The sequence below is a fragment of the Pollachius pollachius genome (assembly GCF_949987615.1).
Source record: "Pollachius pollachius genome assembly, chromosome: 2".
Lineage (NCBI taxonomy): Eukaryota > Metazoa > Chordata > Actinopteri > Gadiformes > Gadidae > Pollachius > Pollachius pollachius.
Window position 1 is genome coordinate 35,565,253 of NC_136935.1, and position 14,513 is coordinate 35,579,765.

The 14,513-nt window shown below is 45.1% G+C and overlaps 1 protein-coding gene across 3 annotated transcripts; it reads left to right on the top strand.

The window, feature by feature from the left end:
• The first annotated feature begins 642 nt into the window (after positions 1 to 642).
• On the top strand, positions 643 to 11,221 carry septin3 (septin 3). Of its 3 annotated transcripts, none has more exons than XM_079759097.1 (10): positions 643 to 752; positions 3,488 to 3,892; positions 4,418 to 4,546; positions 5,591 to 5,672; positions 5,775 to 5,912; positions 7,044 to 7,161; positions 7,453 to 7,548; positions 8,382 to 8,478; positions 8,585 to 8,636; positions 9,095 to 11,221. In XM_079759097.1, the coding sequence occupies exons 2-10, from the start codon at positions 3,490 to 3,492 to the stop codon at positions 9,222 to 9,224; spliced, it is 1,245 nt and encodes a 414-aa protein (XP_079615223.1). In that variant the 5' UTR covers positions 643 to 752; positions 3,488 to 3,489; the 3' UTR covers positions 9,225 to 11,221. The 3 variants fall into 3 exon arrangements, with proteins under 3 accessions (XP_079615223.1, XP_079615225.1, XP_079615224.1); XM_079759099.1 differs by having other exon boundaries at positions 8,585 to 8,710; positions 9,095 to 9,245; XM_079759098.1 differs by having other exon boundaries at positions 655 to 748.
• The last annotated feature ends 3,292 nt before the right edge of the window (positions 11,222 to 14,513 follow it).

Sequence of the window (14,513 nt, forward strand, 5' to 3'; positions counted from 1 at the left end):
GGTACTCTATCAATTAAATAAGTTGGATATCACAAAGTCACTGGTGCAGCGTGCAAACAACCAAAGAGCAACCCCTAGTTACCTGGAACCCCATCAATTCAAATGTGTAAGACCACATGATCACGGAGCACCGACACAGCTTCCAGTGTATTCTTCCGAAAAGTGCGTTGTAAGCTGGCGATCGTCCACAGAAGGTGACCCCTTCAATAGAACCAGAGCTGGCACCGGCTCAAACGAGCTCTGCAGAATGCCATCACAACCCCAGGGGCCCGGCGCACACACGGCGGCGGAAGGCCCCGTGGCACACACACAGGCCGCCGCCCGGCCGAGCAGAGCACCTATCACAGAGGAGCCAGAGGAGCCGTATTACGTCACCATGTATAGCCCGGGTACAGTCTATGTGTCAATGGGTGAGTACACAGAATGCCAGTCAGTTGCTCTGGTAGTCCACTAGCAAACATTCCCTTTTTTAGTGGTTCATTCAATGTATTTCCCCTAAAGGTTCTGCAAGGGAGCGATACATACAGGAAATACAGGAAGGTAAACAGATGAGAGTGGTGGCAGAGCGGGGAGGGGGAACCTTATCAGCAGCACACAGACCAGAGGGAGGTGAACTGTTAGTGGTACACTGTGGTAGAGACTAATCCAGCGACACACAAGTGAAAGATGTGCATCACATGCACAAAAACACAGAGGGCAGGCCGAAAATGAACCCACAGATGTGTAATAGAGCAACAACAGTGCCATAGTATGTGAGTAGAGATAAAAGATGTGTGTATTTTTTGGTCATTTTTAGTCATTTTTATTGACAGAAACGAATTGTGGTGTTTATTTGTTTTTGTTGTTTTTTCATCCACTGGTAGTAGAAAATAAGTGATATCCATCACACACACAAATAAACACACTCACTATGTTAAGCGCTTTTGATGTCTTGAAAAATGCAACATAAATATAATTAATTAGAAATACGTTTTTATTACCCAAGGTTCTCAATGAAAGTGAGTGTTGGTCATAACGCAGGAAACAGACTGTTCCCAAAAATAGACGGGCGCGAATGTGTAGAATGAAACGCCTTTAACACTGGGCATTAATCTGGGCATGCGCGCTGCATCTTTGACTCCCTCTCCTCTTGTTGCCTTGGTAACGAATAAAGGGGGGTCTCTGCCAGAAGGGAGAAGGGGAGAGGTGCCCGTACCTATCACATGACCATTGTCTCGATTATTGTTGTATCTCTGTGTTGGGCGTCAGTCGTCTACGTTCATCCTGCATCCCTGTCTATCAGTGTCGCGCCGCGTTTTTCGCCATAGATCATTGGTAAGTCCTTTTGCTCTTCGTTATCTGCGACTGGCGTGAGCCGATGAGGATGCGCAACTCGCTAGCGGGCTAATATAGGCTAGCTTGGAGCCGCTGCTACCAGCTAAATGTCGCCACCAGGCATGCATGGATGGAGATAGACAATGGGATCAATGTTGCGATTGATGTCCCAGGTGGAACTGAAGAATGAAGAGAGAGTTGTGTTCTCCTGATACATAGCCACCTTGCTCTTCAATGGAGGCTTACTATCTTTAGTGACGATAGCTGCTCTGGCGACCGTCCTACTGGGGGGGGGGGGGGGGGGGGGGGGGGTTGACAGAAAAGCAGGGCATCATCGTGTCGCCAGCGGACCGCGAGCGATTAACAGAGGAGAACGAGTTACTGAGATCGGAAATAGAAAATCGCGATTTTTTGAGCGATACCTTTGATATAGTATTTCTACAAACGTTACTATGTCGCCGATATGTTTTGAGTGTGCCTCTGCTCTGAGTCAAAATACACATCGAGGGAGCACCTTAATGATCCAGTCTGGTTCATTGAACTATGTGATGTTCTGTAAATGCACCCTAGGGAATTAAGGTTGATCACATTATGGCTCCACATGCCTCATGTTATAACCATCTGCCTTCTCACACATTACCAACCCAAAATTGTGCCATCCCTGTGTGAATGTGTGAGTGCATGCCAGGCATTAAATGATAAGTAGTCTATTCTCTATAGACCAGTGGCGGCTGGTGATCAAAAAATGTTGGTGGGGCACAGTAATAGACAGGGGGTCTGGGGTTCCCCCCCACCATACAATTTTTGAATTTAATAGATTTGATTTCCTGTATTCTGGTGCATTTTGGGGAAGGCCACTACCTATTTACCTACTATTCATTCAGATTCATAGCCTACATCCTGACTTGCAGGGCCTAGACAAGCTTACACTGCATATACAGACCTACTTTATGGCCATTCCACCAGCCATTGCTATTTGACCCATTGTTGTTATTCTGATATTCAGACAAATCATGATCACTGTCCTATAGCGTCCATTTTTTGTGAGTCTCAATTTCTACTTCAAATGCAGTTAGAAATATGGGACAGTTGCTTCATTTTGTTTATATGCTACAGGCCGAAAGACTAAATTAATATGTAACTTACTTGCACCTTTTAAGTATAACATTGCTTGGGGAGTCCAATTACTCCACTGAAAAGGGTGGAAAGTGCTTACAACTCTCTGCTAGTTAGCGATCTATCTCTTCTCTATATGTAGTTGTGCTGCGCGATTGCTGCTGAGGGAGGTAGCCTATTTGATTGATTCGCTGAATTGTCCAATCATGTGGTGATAACAAAAAAGAAAAGTGAAACCATTGGCCTGGGGCGCACACTGGTGCGACCCGAGGGCGAATTTTCTTGCGCCAATGAAAAGCTGTCTGCTTGATAGACAGCAAAAAGTTAGCAAGCTTACATTGACTTCAACGTTGCCGGCGCCCCTGACTTGGAGAAGGGCTTTATTTCGAATGACCAATAACTAGCCTAGCCCAAATCATTGACGTTCAGACGCATTTAAATGGTTGCTGGCAGTGAAAAGTATATCGCACAATTAAACGAGGATAAACGCTATGTATTTTCGTTGATTTATTTCGTATTGATAATAGTTGATTAATAGTTGGCAGATATATTCAAGTGAATATTTCACGGCGGGGCGGCGCCCTAGCGCCCTCTATTGACCCATCGCCACTGCTATAGACACTTTCTTTTTGACAGAGTCTTTTTACTTTTTCCAAAAACCGTTTGACAGGGACCCAGTGATATAATGTTGGCACGATTAACCATCCAAGAATAGAGCGTTTTGACCTTTTAATGTTATTCTGTTCTCATTAAGATAAAGGAAGCTCAGTTCCGAGGGGGATACAACATGTCCTAAAATGTGCCATGCAGTGATGAAAAAAAAATATAATTATAGTTAGTATAATTATAGTATAGTCCTTGTTATTGAACTATGGGTTGTAGTTACCTAGGCTAATCACACCAACTGCAGACGTTTCAACACCATTCTGTCTCTTGCTTTACAATGGTCATAGAATGTGTTTCTCTGCCTGCTGTGCTAAAGGGTCAAAACATTCAACATGTTTCATGGATTCTTCCATTCATATCTCATTCTCTCCTGTCCCCTTCCTCTCCGCAGACATGTCCGACATCGTCCCCCCTGAGGTACGGCCAAAGCCGGTCGTACCGGCCAAACCCCCCCACGTGGGGGCGCCGTCTCCCTCCAACGCCTTCCCCCCCCAGGGCCTGGGTGCGGGGCCCGGCGGCTCCGGCCCCCCGCCCCCCAGCGCCATCCCGGTCATGATCGGCAGCCACGGGGTCAGCCACGCCCCCAGCCACACCCCGAGCCACGTGGGGGCCAGCCACGGGGTGGGGAACAGCGTTAGTGGTCACGGTGGCGTTGGGGCCCTCCCCCAGGGGGCCGGCCCCCAGGGGTCCACCGGCGGCGGGACCCTGCTGGGCTACATCGGCATCGACACCATCATCGAGCAGATGAGGAAGAAGACGATGAAGACGGGCTTTGACTTCAACATCATGGTCGTAGGTGAGGGGCCGAGGGAGGGCCTGGCCTGGCCTCTGGGGCTGGTGCTAAGCCCCAATGTTCTGACCTTCTGATGTTTGCCTGTGAGATTAAGTTACGTTTCGTCTGAATCTCCCTGCGATATCCAACAGAAAAAATATCAAAACAAATCTGTAAAGGAGCAAGACATCCCTCAGTCCGGGAAAACTTCACGCCAACACATTATCATTGGTGCTCCAAATACTTCAGCAGGACTTCAGTACACATCTGACAGAGGGATCTTCTTCCCTTTTCTTGTGATCCTTCATCTACAAGAGCACATGTGTAATATCTCAAAATCGTTCACCCAATAATTATGTATTCATTAATTATGTAGAGTCATGTACATCTAGAATTCAAAAGCTGTGTTTTATCGTATCTCTCATTACCCATCTATTCAGACACAGTCGTAGTCATACTAAAGGAGGACCCTATGCACTTTGAATGAATCGGAAGAACGCAACCTTTGTGGAAGTCTTAGCGCCCACCCGTCGGTCCGTCTGCCCCCAGGTCACAGCGGGCTGGGGAAGTCCACCCTGCTGAACACGCTCTTCAAGTCCCAGGTCAGCAGGCGGAGCGCCGGCTGGGCCCGCGACGAGAAGATCCCCAAGACCGTGGAGATCAAGGCCGTGTCCCACTGTGAGTAGACCTGTCCCCGACCCCTCCCCCAACCCGTCCCGGGCCCAACGCTGCAGACGGCCCTCTGCGGCCCTGTGCGCTCAAGAGGAAGCATCTAGAATCTAGATTGTCTCGAGATTAAAATAATTAATAAAACTCATTCGTTGACACGAAAGGCACGATGCGCTCCCCGGACGCTTCAGACTGAGACTAATCCATCTTTACACAATCTCTGGGAATAGGCGGAGATGAGGCGACCGCGGTTTGCATTGCTTTGGATGTTGCAGCATGTCACGTTCTCTGATATGCGTAGTAATATTTGGTAAAGGTCCTCCACTTGTTTGAATGAAGGCACAGCACAGCAGTATTTCAGACAATTTGCATATGACTTGCTTAATGTTTGTCGGCAACTGGTGACTTATAAGCTGAGCGTGTGACTTGATTTCCTCTAGAGATTGAATCTAGACCACATCCTAGCCCCAGCTCGTGTGGAGCTAGATAATCGTAGTGAACACCACATCCACAGGTGGTTTTGACAACGGTTGTCAACATCTCTGGTTCCTCTGCTCCCGCCCTTCTTACCTGGAGATAACATCTGAGATGTAAACCCCCGTGCAGAGAACGCCTGTGAGCAGGATACCAAGGCCCCTGTAAAGGCTTCTATTGGACTGAACTGGAGCCTACAGACAGATTACATTTCATATTTTATATTCATTTATGGGGGTTAACAAGAGTGATTGACCCTCATAAAAGTAAGAGAAGACAAGTAGGAATTTTTCTAAGACACAATTCACCAAAATAGCCAATTAATGAATGTCACCATGGATCATTAACCTAATTATAGACGTTCTACTTCTTTAGTCAAAATGTTCTTGCTGATATTGACGGGACAGTCAGAGGTATTTTAGGGTGTTTAATCATTGCTGACTCAGGTTTGTTTGTTTGTTTGTGGAGAGGGTGTAGTCGCGTCGTGAACACATCTTCTTGTGTAGCATGCATTTTAAAGCAGAAATACAGTGAGGAACAAAAAAACAATGTTAAGAAATCGGATTTGATTTTCTGCAGTCATCGAAGAGGGCGGGGTCAAGATGAAGCTGACCGTTGTGGACACCCCTGGCTTCGGGGATCAGATCAACAACGACAACTGGTGGGTGCTCTAAAAATCTAATTGATTCTCCCTTCCTCCACAATCAAACTCCACTGAGTGTGGTAGCTGTGTTAACCCCCCCCCACCCCCCTTGCCCGCTAGCTGGGAGCCAATAGGAAAGTACATTAACGAGCAGTACGAGAAGTTCCTGAAGGAGGAGGTGAACATCACCAGGAAGAAGCGGATCCCAGACACCCGGGTCCATTGCTGCCTCTACTTCATCTCCCCCACGGGGCACTCGTGAGTAGACCGCCCCGTCATCGTGCTTCTCCGCTGTAGTTCAGGGCCCAAGCGGTATCACATACAGATACACACAAACACATCAACATGAACCAGCCCAGACAGCTGCGTGAACATAGTGTATATATGATGGGACGGGTGCATTTTATATTGGAAAGGATAATGTAATGTTTATAAGGTCTATGTTGTGTTTACGGTATGCGTGACCATAGTTAAAAAAAAATCTGGGCGATTACTGATAGGAATTTAGTTGTGAATGATCTTATCAGTGAACGAAAGCTAGATAAAATTTCTTTGACTGAGAAAATGTTTTGGTTCAGATGGAGCCTCTCTCTTAGCTCAATTCTTTCCTCCAGATGACATCTTTTTCATCTCGATGTGGGAGAGGGAGAGAGGAAAGGGAATGGAAGCTTCTTTCTTTCTTTTCATCCTTCAAATGTCAGGCAAAAAGTAAACACTTCAACTCTAAGTTAAGGTCGGCTCTCAACATCCTGGCACCTGTGAAAACTAAAAATAACTCACAGCTCACAACTACGTCTGCTCCAGAGGGAGTGCCGTACATTGAATGTGTAGAGAAAACCAACTGACAATCCACAAAGAGATATTACAACATCCCTTTATCTAGAACAAAGCAAAAAGCCCTAGAATAGTGTTTTCTACCATTGCCTTTTAAACCCTTCCAGCTTTGGGAACCAAAATGCCATGCTTCACAGGCAAAATTGGAGTGTGGGAATTTGCGTATTTTTTGTTATATTAACATCTTTAATATCAGAGCTAGTTTGGCGAATACTGTTGACAATCAAAAAGATTACACCGTTAGTGGCTCCCTGGGAAATCGTAATTAGTGAAGGGGAGCTCAGTAGAAATCCTCCACTACCTCCCTGGGTGCAATTTCACAGCCCCAACCAGGAATAGTTTTCTATTTTTGCTTTCCTTTATTTGTGCCTTTTTTCGTTCCTCTCTCTCTCTCTCTCTCTCTCTCTTTCTCTCTCTTTCTCTCTCTCTCTCTCTGTCTCTCTCTCTCTCTCTGTCTCTCTCTCTCTCTCTCTCTCTCTCTCTCTTTCTCTCTCTCTCTCTCTCTCTCTCTCTCTCACTCCCTCCTCCCCTCTCCCTCCCTCTCCCTGGCTGTAGCCTTCGGCAGCTGGACCTTGAGTTCATGAAGCACCTGAGCCACTCAGTCAACATCATCCCCATCATCGCCAAGGCTGACACCATGACCATCGAGGAGAGGCTGGACTTCAAGCAGAGGGTGAGGAAACCACTTCACTTGTTTAGAGTCGTCCCATCCATGTTATTGAGTTCAACCTAAGTCAAACCAAAACAATCTAGATGCAGACATGAACGCCATGGGTACATGCCATATAATGTAACTCAGGAGACACCTCATTCTAGACCAAAACTATCTTTACCTCATACTTTCAGTCGCTATTAACGATAGCTATTATCTTGTTAATAGTGAAAGTGTGAGCGTTGTGATGGTTTGATTATCGTAAGTTCATAAAAGAGCATGGTGACTAGCGTGGCGTGTTGCATCCTCTAGGTGAGGAAGGAACTGGAGATGGGGGGCGTGGAGTACTATCCCCAGAAGGAGTTTGACGAGGACATGGAAGACAAGAGTGACAACGACAAGATACGGGTGAGACCTTGAAGAGGCTATTTCTGATTGCCTTCATTTTTCTTGATTTGCAAAAATCTGTGCTTGTATTTAGATACACATATGTGCACAAACACACACACACACACACACACACACACATACACACACACACACACACAAACACACAGACACAACATGTTAGCTCTTTAGCCTTGTGGAAAAAACATTTTTAAGAATAATTGTACTCGTGGTGTCCCTCTGCTGGCTCATTTGCAAACAGCTGACCTTGGAGTATGGCCGCTTGGTCATAAAAGCTTTAAAAGGGTGATATCACGCTTTTGCGACTCCTCTCTTTGCTGAAGAGTATTATATGATGTATGTATACATGTTTAACGTCTGCTAAGCAAGAAAAATCTAAGTCCGAGCCAGGGGAAGTATTCGTGGCCACCGAGAACGCCCCTCAATAAGTGTGTGAAACAGATGTTTGCGATAAAACTTTACTCACACCGTAATAGTGTGACGTCAGACACTGCAGTGGGTGGTGCTGGAGTGCAGAAGTCACGCCTCCCAGCTAACCTCAATGTTTACAACTTCTCGGGGTGTGAATTGCCGACGCACGCGCAAAGCGCAACAGACTGGGCTACTCGGGACATTTTCTTTCTAACATACAGGCATGTAGCCCTGTTCTAGTACAACGTAGTACCCCCTAATGCAATTATTAACTGTAAAAAAGCATGATACAGCATCTTTAATCTCAATAGCGAAATCGATCACTTTTCGATCACTTTTACTTATAATGTCCTTAAAAACCTACAAAGTCTGATGCCATCCTGTCTGACGAAGGCCTTGTTGTATCTCCTCTCCCCACGCAGGAGGCGATGCCCTTAGCGGTCGTGGGCAGCGATAAGGAGTACCAGGTCAACGGGAAGCGGGTTCTGGGACGGAAGACCGCTTGGGGGGTGGTGGAAGGTGGGTGGAACTCTTCACCACACAAATTGCTCTCATGTTCCCGACTTTAACGTCTGCACACTCATGGGGTCAAGTGACACTAAGCCCTGCTTCCTCTCGTTTCCAGTGGAAAACCCCAACCACTGTGAGTTTGCCCAGCTGAGAGATTTCCTGATCAGGTATTGTTATGAACATGATGGTGATGATCCTGATGATGATGAGGATGATGATCCTGATGATGATGAGGATGATGGTAGATTTCCAGTTATCCTTAAAGGTGACATATTATACCACCAGGTGTGAGTGTGATTAGCCATTACAAGCCGTTTTGAAAATCGGCCTCTTCTGACATCACAAGTGGGCGTGTCCACCTAGATGTATGACGGATAGGTGAGCAACGTTTGCTACAGTCCACTGGGTAGGCTGGTAGTCTACCTAGTCTGTCCAGCACACATCTAAGTGGACACGCCCACTTGTGATGTCAGAAGAGGCCGATTTTCCAAACGGCTTGTAGCGGCTAATCACACACACACCTGGTGGTATAACATTTCCCCTTTAGGGCTGAACACCAGTAGAGATACAACACACACCCAGTTGTGCCTCGCTGACCGTGTCTCATGTGCTCGCTCGCCCTCAGGTCTCACCTCCAGGACCTGAAGGAGGTCACACACAACATCCACTACGAGACCTACCGCGCCAAGAGGCTCCACGGCAACGGGGGGCTGCACCCCGTCGCCGCCAACGACACCCAGGAGAGCAACCTGTGATCGGTCGCTCAGCCAATCAGGGACGAGAGGGTGGGGAGACTGAGGGGATCGGGAGGAGAGTAGTGCGACGATGGCTTCCTATGTATCGATATGTCCACATAGACAACGCTGTATAGATGTATCTATCAGTGGGATGTGTAGATATACGGTATACATCGTGACATGACGTCAGCCCCGCCTGCTCCGCAATCATGATGAGTGTGGGGCGTCACGTGTGGTGATGCCCATTTATTTCATGTCTGGTTCCCCCCCCCCCCCCCTTCTACGTGATCCCCTCCCCCCATGGCTAGGCAGAAGCCATTCGCAGCGGGTTTGGATGAGAGCACAAGCCCTCCCAGAACCCTTTATAGTCAACACCGCGATCTGTTACCTGTGCCATGTCCTCTTCCTCCATTCACTGCCAAGGCAGTCTATGTTTAGAGTGTAGTACCGTTGCCATTATTATTCATATTCGGTGAATGCGTACATGTGCCATTAAGTCTGCTTTAGTGTTGTCGGGCAGACTTGTGTCTGAATTCAGGCTATTGTGATCGTTTGTTCTGGTTACTAATAAGATACTCAGCGCACTTGTGAGTGTTCACAAGTGTGTCTTTCTCAGTTACTCACCTACTGACTGGTGGTGCTTTTAACCCCCGCAGAACTGAAAGGCAGTGGTAAAAAAAACAATATTTTTCTGTACATTTTCAGGTACATTTTTTAAACTGGGTTATATGGACATAATGACGTCTTAAAAAAAATAATATATTTCTGTCCGTAGATCACAACGTGGATAATAATAATAACAATATTTTGGTTTATTTGCACTTATTGAAAATCGAAAGAGTAGATCAGTAGTAGAAGTCAATATGCTGAGGTATGAATTCCTCCATTTTACTGTAATGCAGCCCTTATATTCATAAGTATTCATTACCCTAGCCACTTTTCAATGGATTTTTTCTTACATTAAATCCAATGGTCATGTACATCTCCAGAAATGTTCAGGTTTGCTCCTCTGAACCAGATATAGGGTCCAATAGTTTGTGCCCATGCAATTTCCACTTCATTTATATTGGCCACTAGATGGCAGTATTCTGTAAAAACGTCCGTGACAACCAGAATTGGAGTCACTTTCTGCTTTTCTTCTTATTTATCTCCTCTTTTGCTCTTTTGCTTACAGATCATTCTGGGTGTTAATGGTTTACAATAACTCCTTGGATTCCTGAAACCGTATCATTGTTTTTATATCTGTGCAGGCTAACACATTAGGCCTACAGGAAGATACGTATTTCCAGAAAGGTCCATATTTAGTATAAAGGACAAATATCCGATTTGCGTGCCCTGCTTAATGTCATCATTTCAAACGAACCATTATATTAATTGTTTTCATGGCTTTATCATTTGCTTTAGAAAAACATCAATAATGTTTTGTGATGCACTTATTTCGGAAAAGAACAAATCGATCGATAACATCAACAGCATATCTATTCTAAGGGCAGGGTTCAAGGTTTATTTATCTTTTGAAAATGTAAGGGGTAGTGAACCCGCAGAATATTTTTTACTATAATATGTGGGTGTGGCTTTGACAAGTTTTGCGTATATATAGACAAAATGAGTTTGCTCTGTGCTTTGAGTGTGGTCATTGGCTTTCAAATCCCATATTTAGACAATATTACAAAATGAATGACCAAAAACAAAATAACTCCTTCTCGCTACCGTTTCTCAGTGTGCATGCTTGTGGTGGTGTAGCCGGGTACTCCATTTGGTCTGGATCAACAGCCAGCCGACGTGACCAACATATCAACGCTTTCCATATATGTGATATATGTGCACATTAAATGTCCGAACTACCGCGCAGCACCGCTGTAGTCGATTCTCTCACGTAGATTTTGTAGCTGTTCTTCATAATGTGTCCCTTTAATATCCATGCAATTGTGAGATCCACAAAAACATTTTCAGTGTTAATTATTTAAACTTTCATGCATTATTTATTATTTCATTTAAGTTATTTTTCATTTAATAAAGGCACATTCACATTTTTCTCTTGGATCTATGGAATCTGTAAAAAATAAATAAAACGTTTCTGAATCCAACTTATTTTAGGCTTGAACGTATATAAATGTAGACGTACTGGTTAAGCTAGTTTGGTTAAAGATCTCAAACATGAGCTTTTGTCATAACAGAAAACAGAAGCTGCACTATCAATGAGGCACCTTGCTAGAGGACACAGCGCAATAGCAGATGGCAATCATGTTACCGGCCCAGATAGCATCATTGCTCTCGGGCCGGTATTAGATGCATGACTGCCGATTTGTTGGCAAAGCAAACTCAAAGCAACACCTGATAGTAGGTAGTTATTGTACGTGTGTATGTATCTCATTGTATTATATTGCTTCCATTTTGTTTTGTGAGAACTGTCTTGTTAGCATGCTAAATATTAACCCTGATAGGCAAGTACAATCTTAATGTTCTGAAACTCTGATCCAATTTATAAAAGCTGTAGACTTTGTAGCACTGCAACAAGCGTTTCAAATGCTTGCTTTGAATTCTTTCATTTTAGACAATGTAACCTGTGTTGAAAGACACACTTTGGATGGAAATCTGCAGACGGAGAAGTACAGGAAGGTGCTTTGCATTAATTTGATATACAGGGAAAAGACTGGTCTCATGCAAAGGGTCTCCCACAAATGGTAAATGGACTATTAAGAACAGTGGACACACCAAGGGCTTACAATTTCTGCCTCACAATCATGCATGGAGCTGCAAGCTCAATGGAAGCAGTTAAGGTTAAATATCTTGTACAGGGACACCTCGGCCCTTAGCTAGAAGATACCGGGGTTTGAACCAGCTACCTTCTGGTTACCAGACAACTCGCTCTACCTCCTGGGCCATTAACTATCTCACTGCCACTCATGAAGACAGATTACTGTACCTTCTCTTTATCTATAGGGTTCTTTGCACCCGTGTATGAATGGCTATCAGATAAGTAGAGGCTGATGAATGAAAAGATGAGATTGAGGGGACCATGTCTGGTTCCTTGCATGCTACAGGATCAGTCTATCTCTGCGTTCACACCAATAAAGAAGGGGCAGCGCGAATCCATACAAAGTCAATGCAAAGACACGTTTAGAGGCAAATCTTTTGCGAGAAAACTTGCGGCGCAAATCTATGAATGGCGTGGCATGAACGCCCTGATACGCGCAAATTATACTGGCACGGATTTTGCGTGATTCTACTTGTGCAAACACTTTGTGTGAGATTAAATATTTTGACTTTTCCGCGAATTTCGCTTGAGGCTTGGTCGTGGCAGCCAGTCAGCGTTCACTCCCTGAAGTCCAGAGTAAACCGCAGCATGGAGGAGAAAATTACTGTTGCCGTTTGCGGACTCCCGGAGCTCTATATCTATATAATATATAGACATCTATGTATTATAATATAATATAATATCACGCCAAAAGCTGTGCGCCTCCGGATGATATTAGGAATCCTAAACAAGCGTTGGGTTCTTCAACGTTTCTTGTCCTTCCACAATAAGTAAAGACTTGTAGCTGTGGTTATCGCGACCATGGTTGAGAAAGAATTGGCGGAAGGAAACTTTGGCTTTGAATCCCTGATGTCCAGTTTGAACCGCAACATGGAGTAGAAATGGATAGTTGCCGTTTGCGGACTCCAGAGCTCCTGCCGGAGCTCCCACTGGAGCTCCCGGACTCCCGGAGTGTTCTAGAATATCCTATATAGAACACGGCCAAAAGCTGTGTTCGCCTCCGTATGATATTATGAATCCTAAACGACTGCGTCGGGTTCTCCGACATCTCTGGTACTTCCACCACAAGTAAAGACTCTCAGTGGTGGTTATCTTGGTCATGTTTTAGAAGGAATTTGGGAAAATAAACTTTGGCGTTCACAAGAGGTAAAGTTCGACACCTCATGCGAGCAAACTCAGGCGACAAATTCGCATTCGGTGTGAATGCATGGTAAGGCGGCACACAATATTACAGACACCCTGAATTGTACACAGTCTGGGATGGTTGCAATTGGTGAATCCAAATGGCGAGACAAGGTGTAGACAGTGCACGCTAAATATGTTGTACCAATGTCTCCTGTGTTCCCATAGGGGAGACCACAGTCTCTGCATGCATTTCTGGATGCATCCCACACTCTAAATCACACTTTTGGATGAAAGCGTAGCACCTTTAACCAGAATTACAACTTTCCTTTATCGCAGAGCAACACATAGTTGTTTGTCTTGAATTTGTCTTGGTGTTTGGTTTATAACAATAATTATAAATAGTAAAGAAACATCAAAATAAGTTATAAGGAGCGAAATAAACCACAATTACTGTAATTCCCTCAAATGAAAGAGCTGTGCAGTTTGTGTTTCAATGTGCAAAATATGGGCCATGGAATGTGCAGATGTCAACAGTATGAAGTATAATCATCTGTGCAATGTGCAAGGAATATAGTCCAAAGTAATGTGTGATGATGAGACACATTGTGAGAAGACATATGTGTCAAACTGTTTATGTCCGGGGTCGGAGAGGTCAGCCACAATCTTTACAGCCAGCCTCAGGTTACTGGAGACGTACAGGTCTTGGAGAGATGGCAGATTGCGGAATCACCTCTGTGGGGCGAATGACACGCTGCAATCTGCCCTTATCCTTAGGTGTGGCCCCAGTTTACCAGATGGAGATGGAGGTGGTGAGGATGGGCTGAATGATGATGGTGTGGAAGCATCATTGTCTTTGGCAGGTGGAACCTTTTACAGTTGTATCAGACACATCCTCTGTTGAGGTTCAGCTCCTACTTGAGGTCCTGGGGAGATGCAGAGGTGGAAGGACACCACAGTGTCAACTGGGGAGTCCCACAGGCTGATGGGGGTGAGTGTTGGAGTCAGAGCTTAAATCTACAAACAAGATCCTGGCGATGGTTCCTGCAGAGTCCGGGGCTACAGGGGCTTGAGTCCGGGGCTACATGAGGATGGAGTGGGGGACAACGTTTACTGCATCCTCACAGTCATCCTGCATCCGGAGCTTGATGTATATCCAGTCAGCCCATTCATCAAACACAGCAAGGTGTTCAGCTTGATGGTCATCATAATACCTTCCAAGTCTGATACAAATCATGGGGTCAAGGTTGACATCATTAACCCCTTTTGCTCCACTAAAAATACCGCATCACATAGTCATCAGCGTCACATGCTGATATGGGGTATATCACAAACCATATCATTGGACATTGAAAACCAGAAAGATGTCATCTTTTATGAATGAATGTTTTATGACTACACTACAATTTGATTTACATTGGGAAATT

What these genes read in the sequence shown, in the direction of transcription:
- septin3 (XM_079759097.1), top strand. Translation starts at nt 3,490, where the DNA reads ATGTCCGACATCGTCCCCCCTGAGGTACGGCCAAAGCCGGTCGTACCG. An exon ending in CTTCAACATCATGGTCGTAG is followed by an intron (nt 3,893 to 4,417) that starts GTGAGGGGCCGA and finishes GTCTGCCCCCAG; the next exon opens with GTCACAGCGGGCTGGGGAAG. An exon ending in CAGATCAACAACGACAACTG is followed by an intron (nt 5,673 to 5,774) that starts GTGGGTGCTCTA and finishes CTTGCCCGCTAG; the next exon opens with CTGGGAGCCAATAGGAAAGT.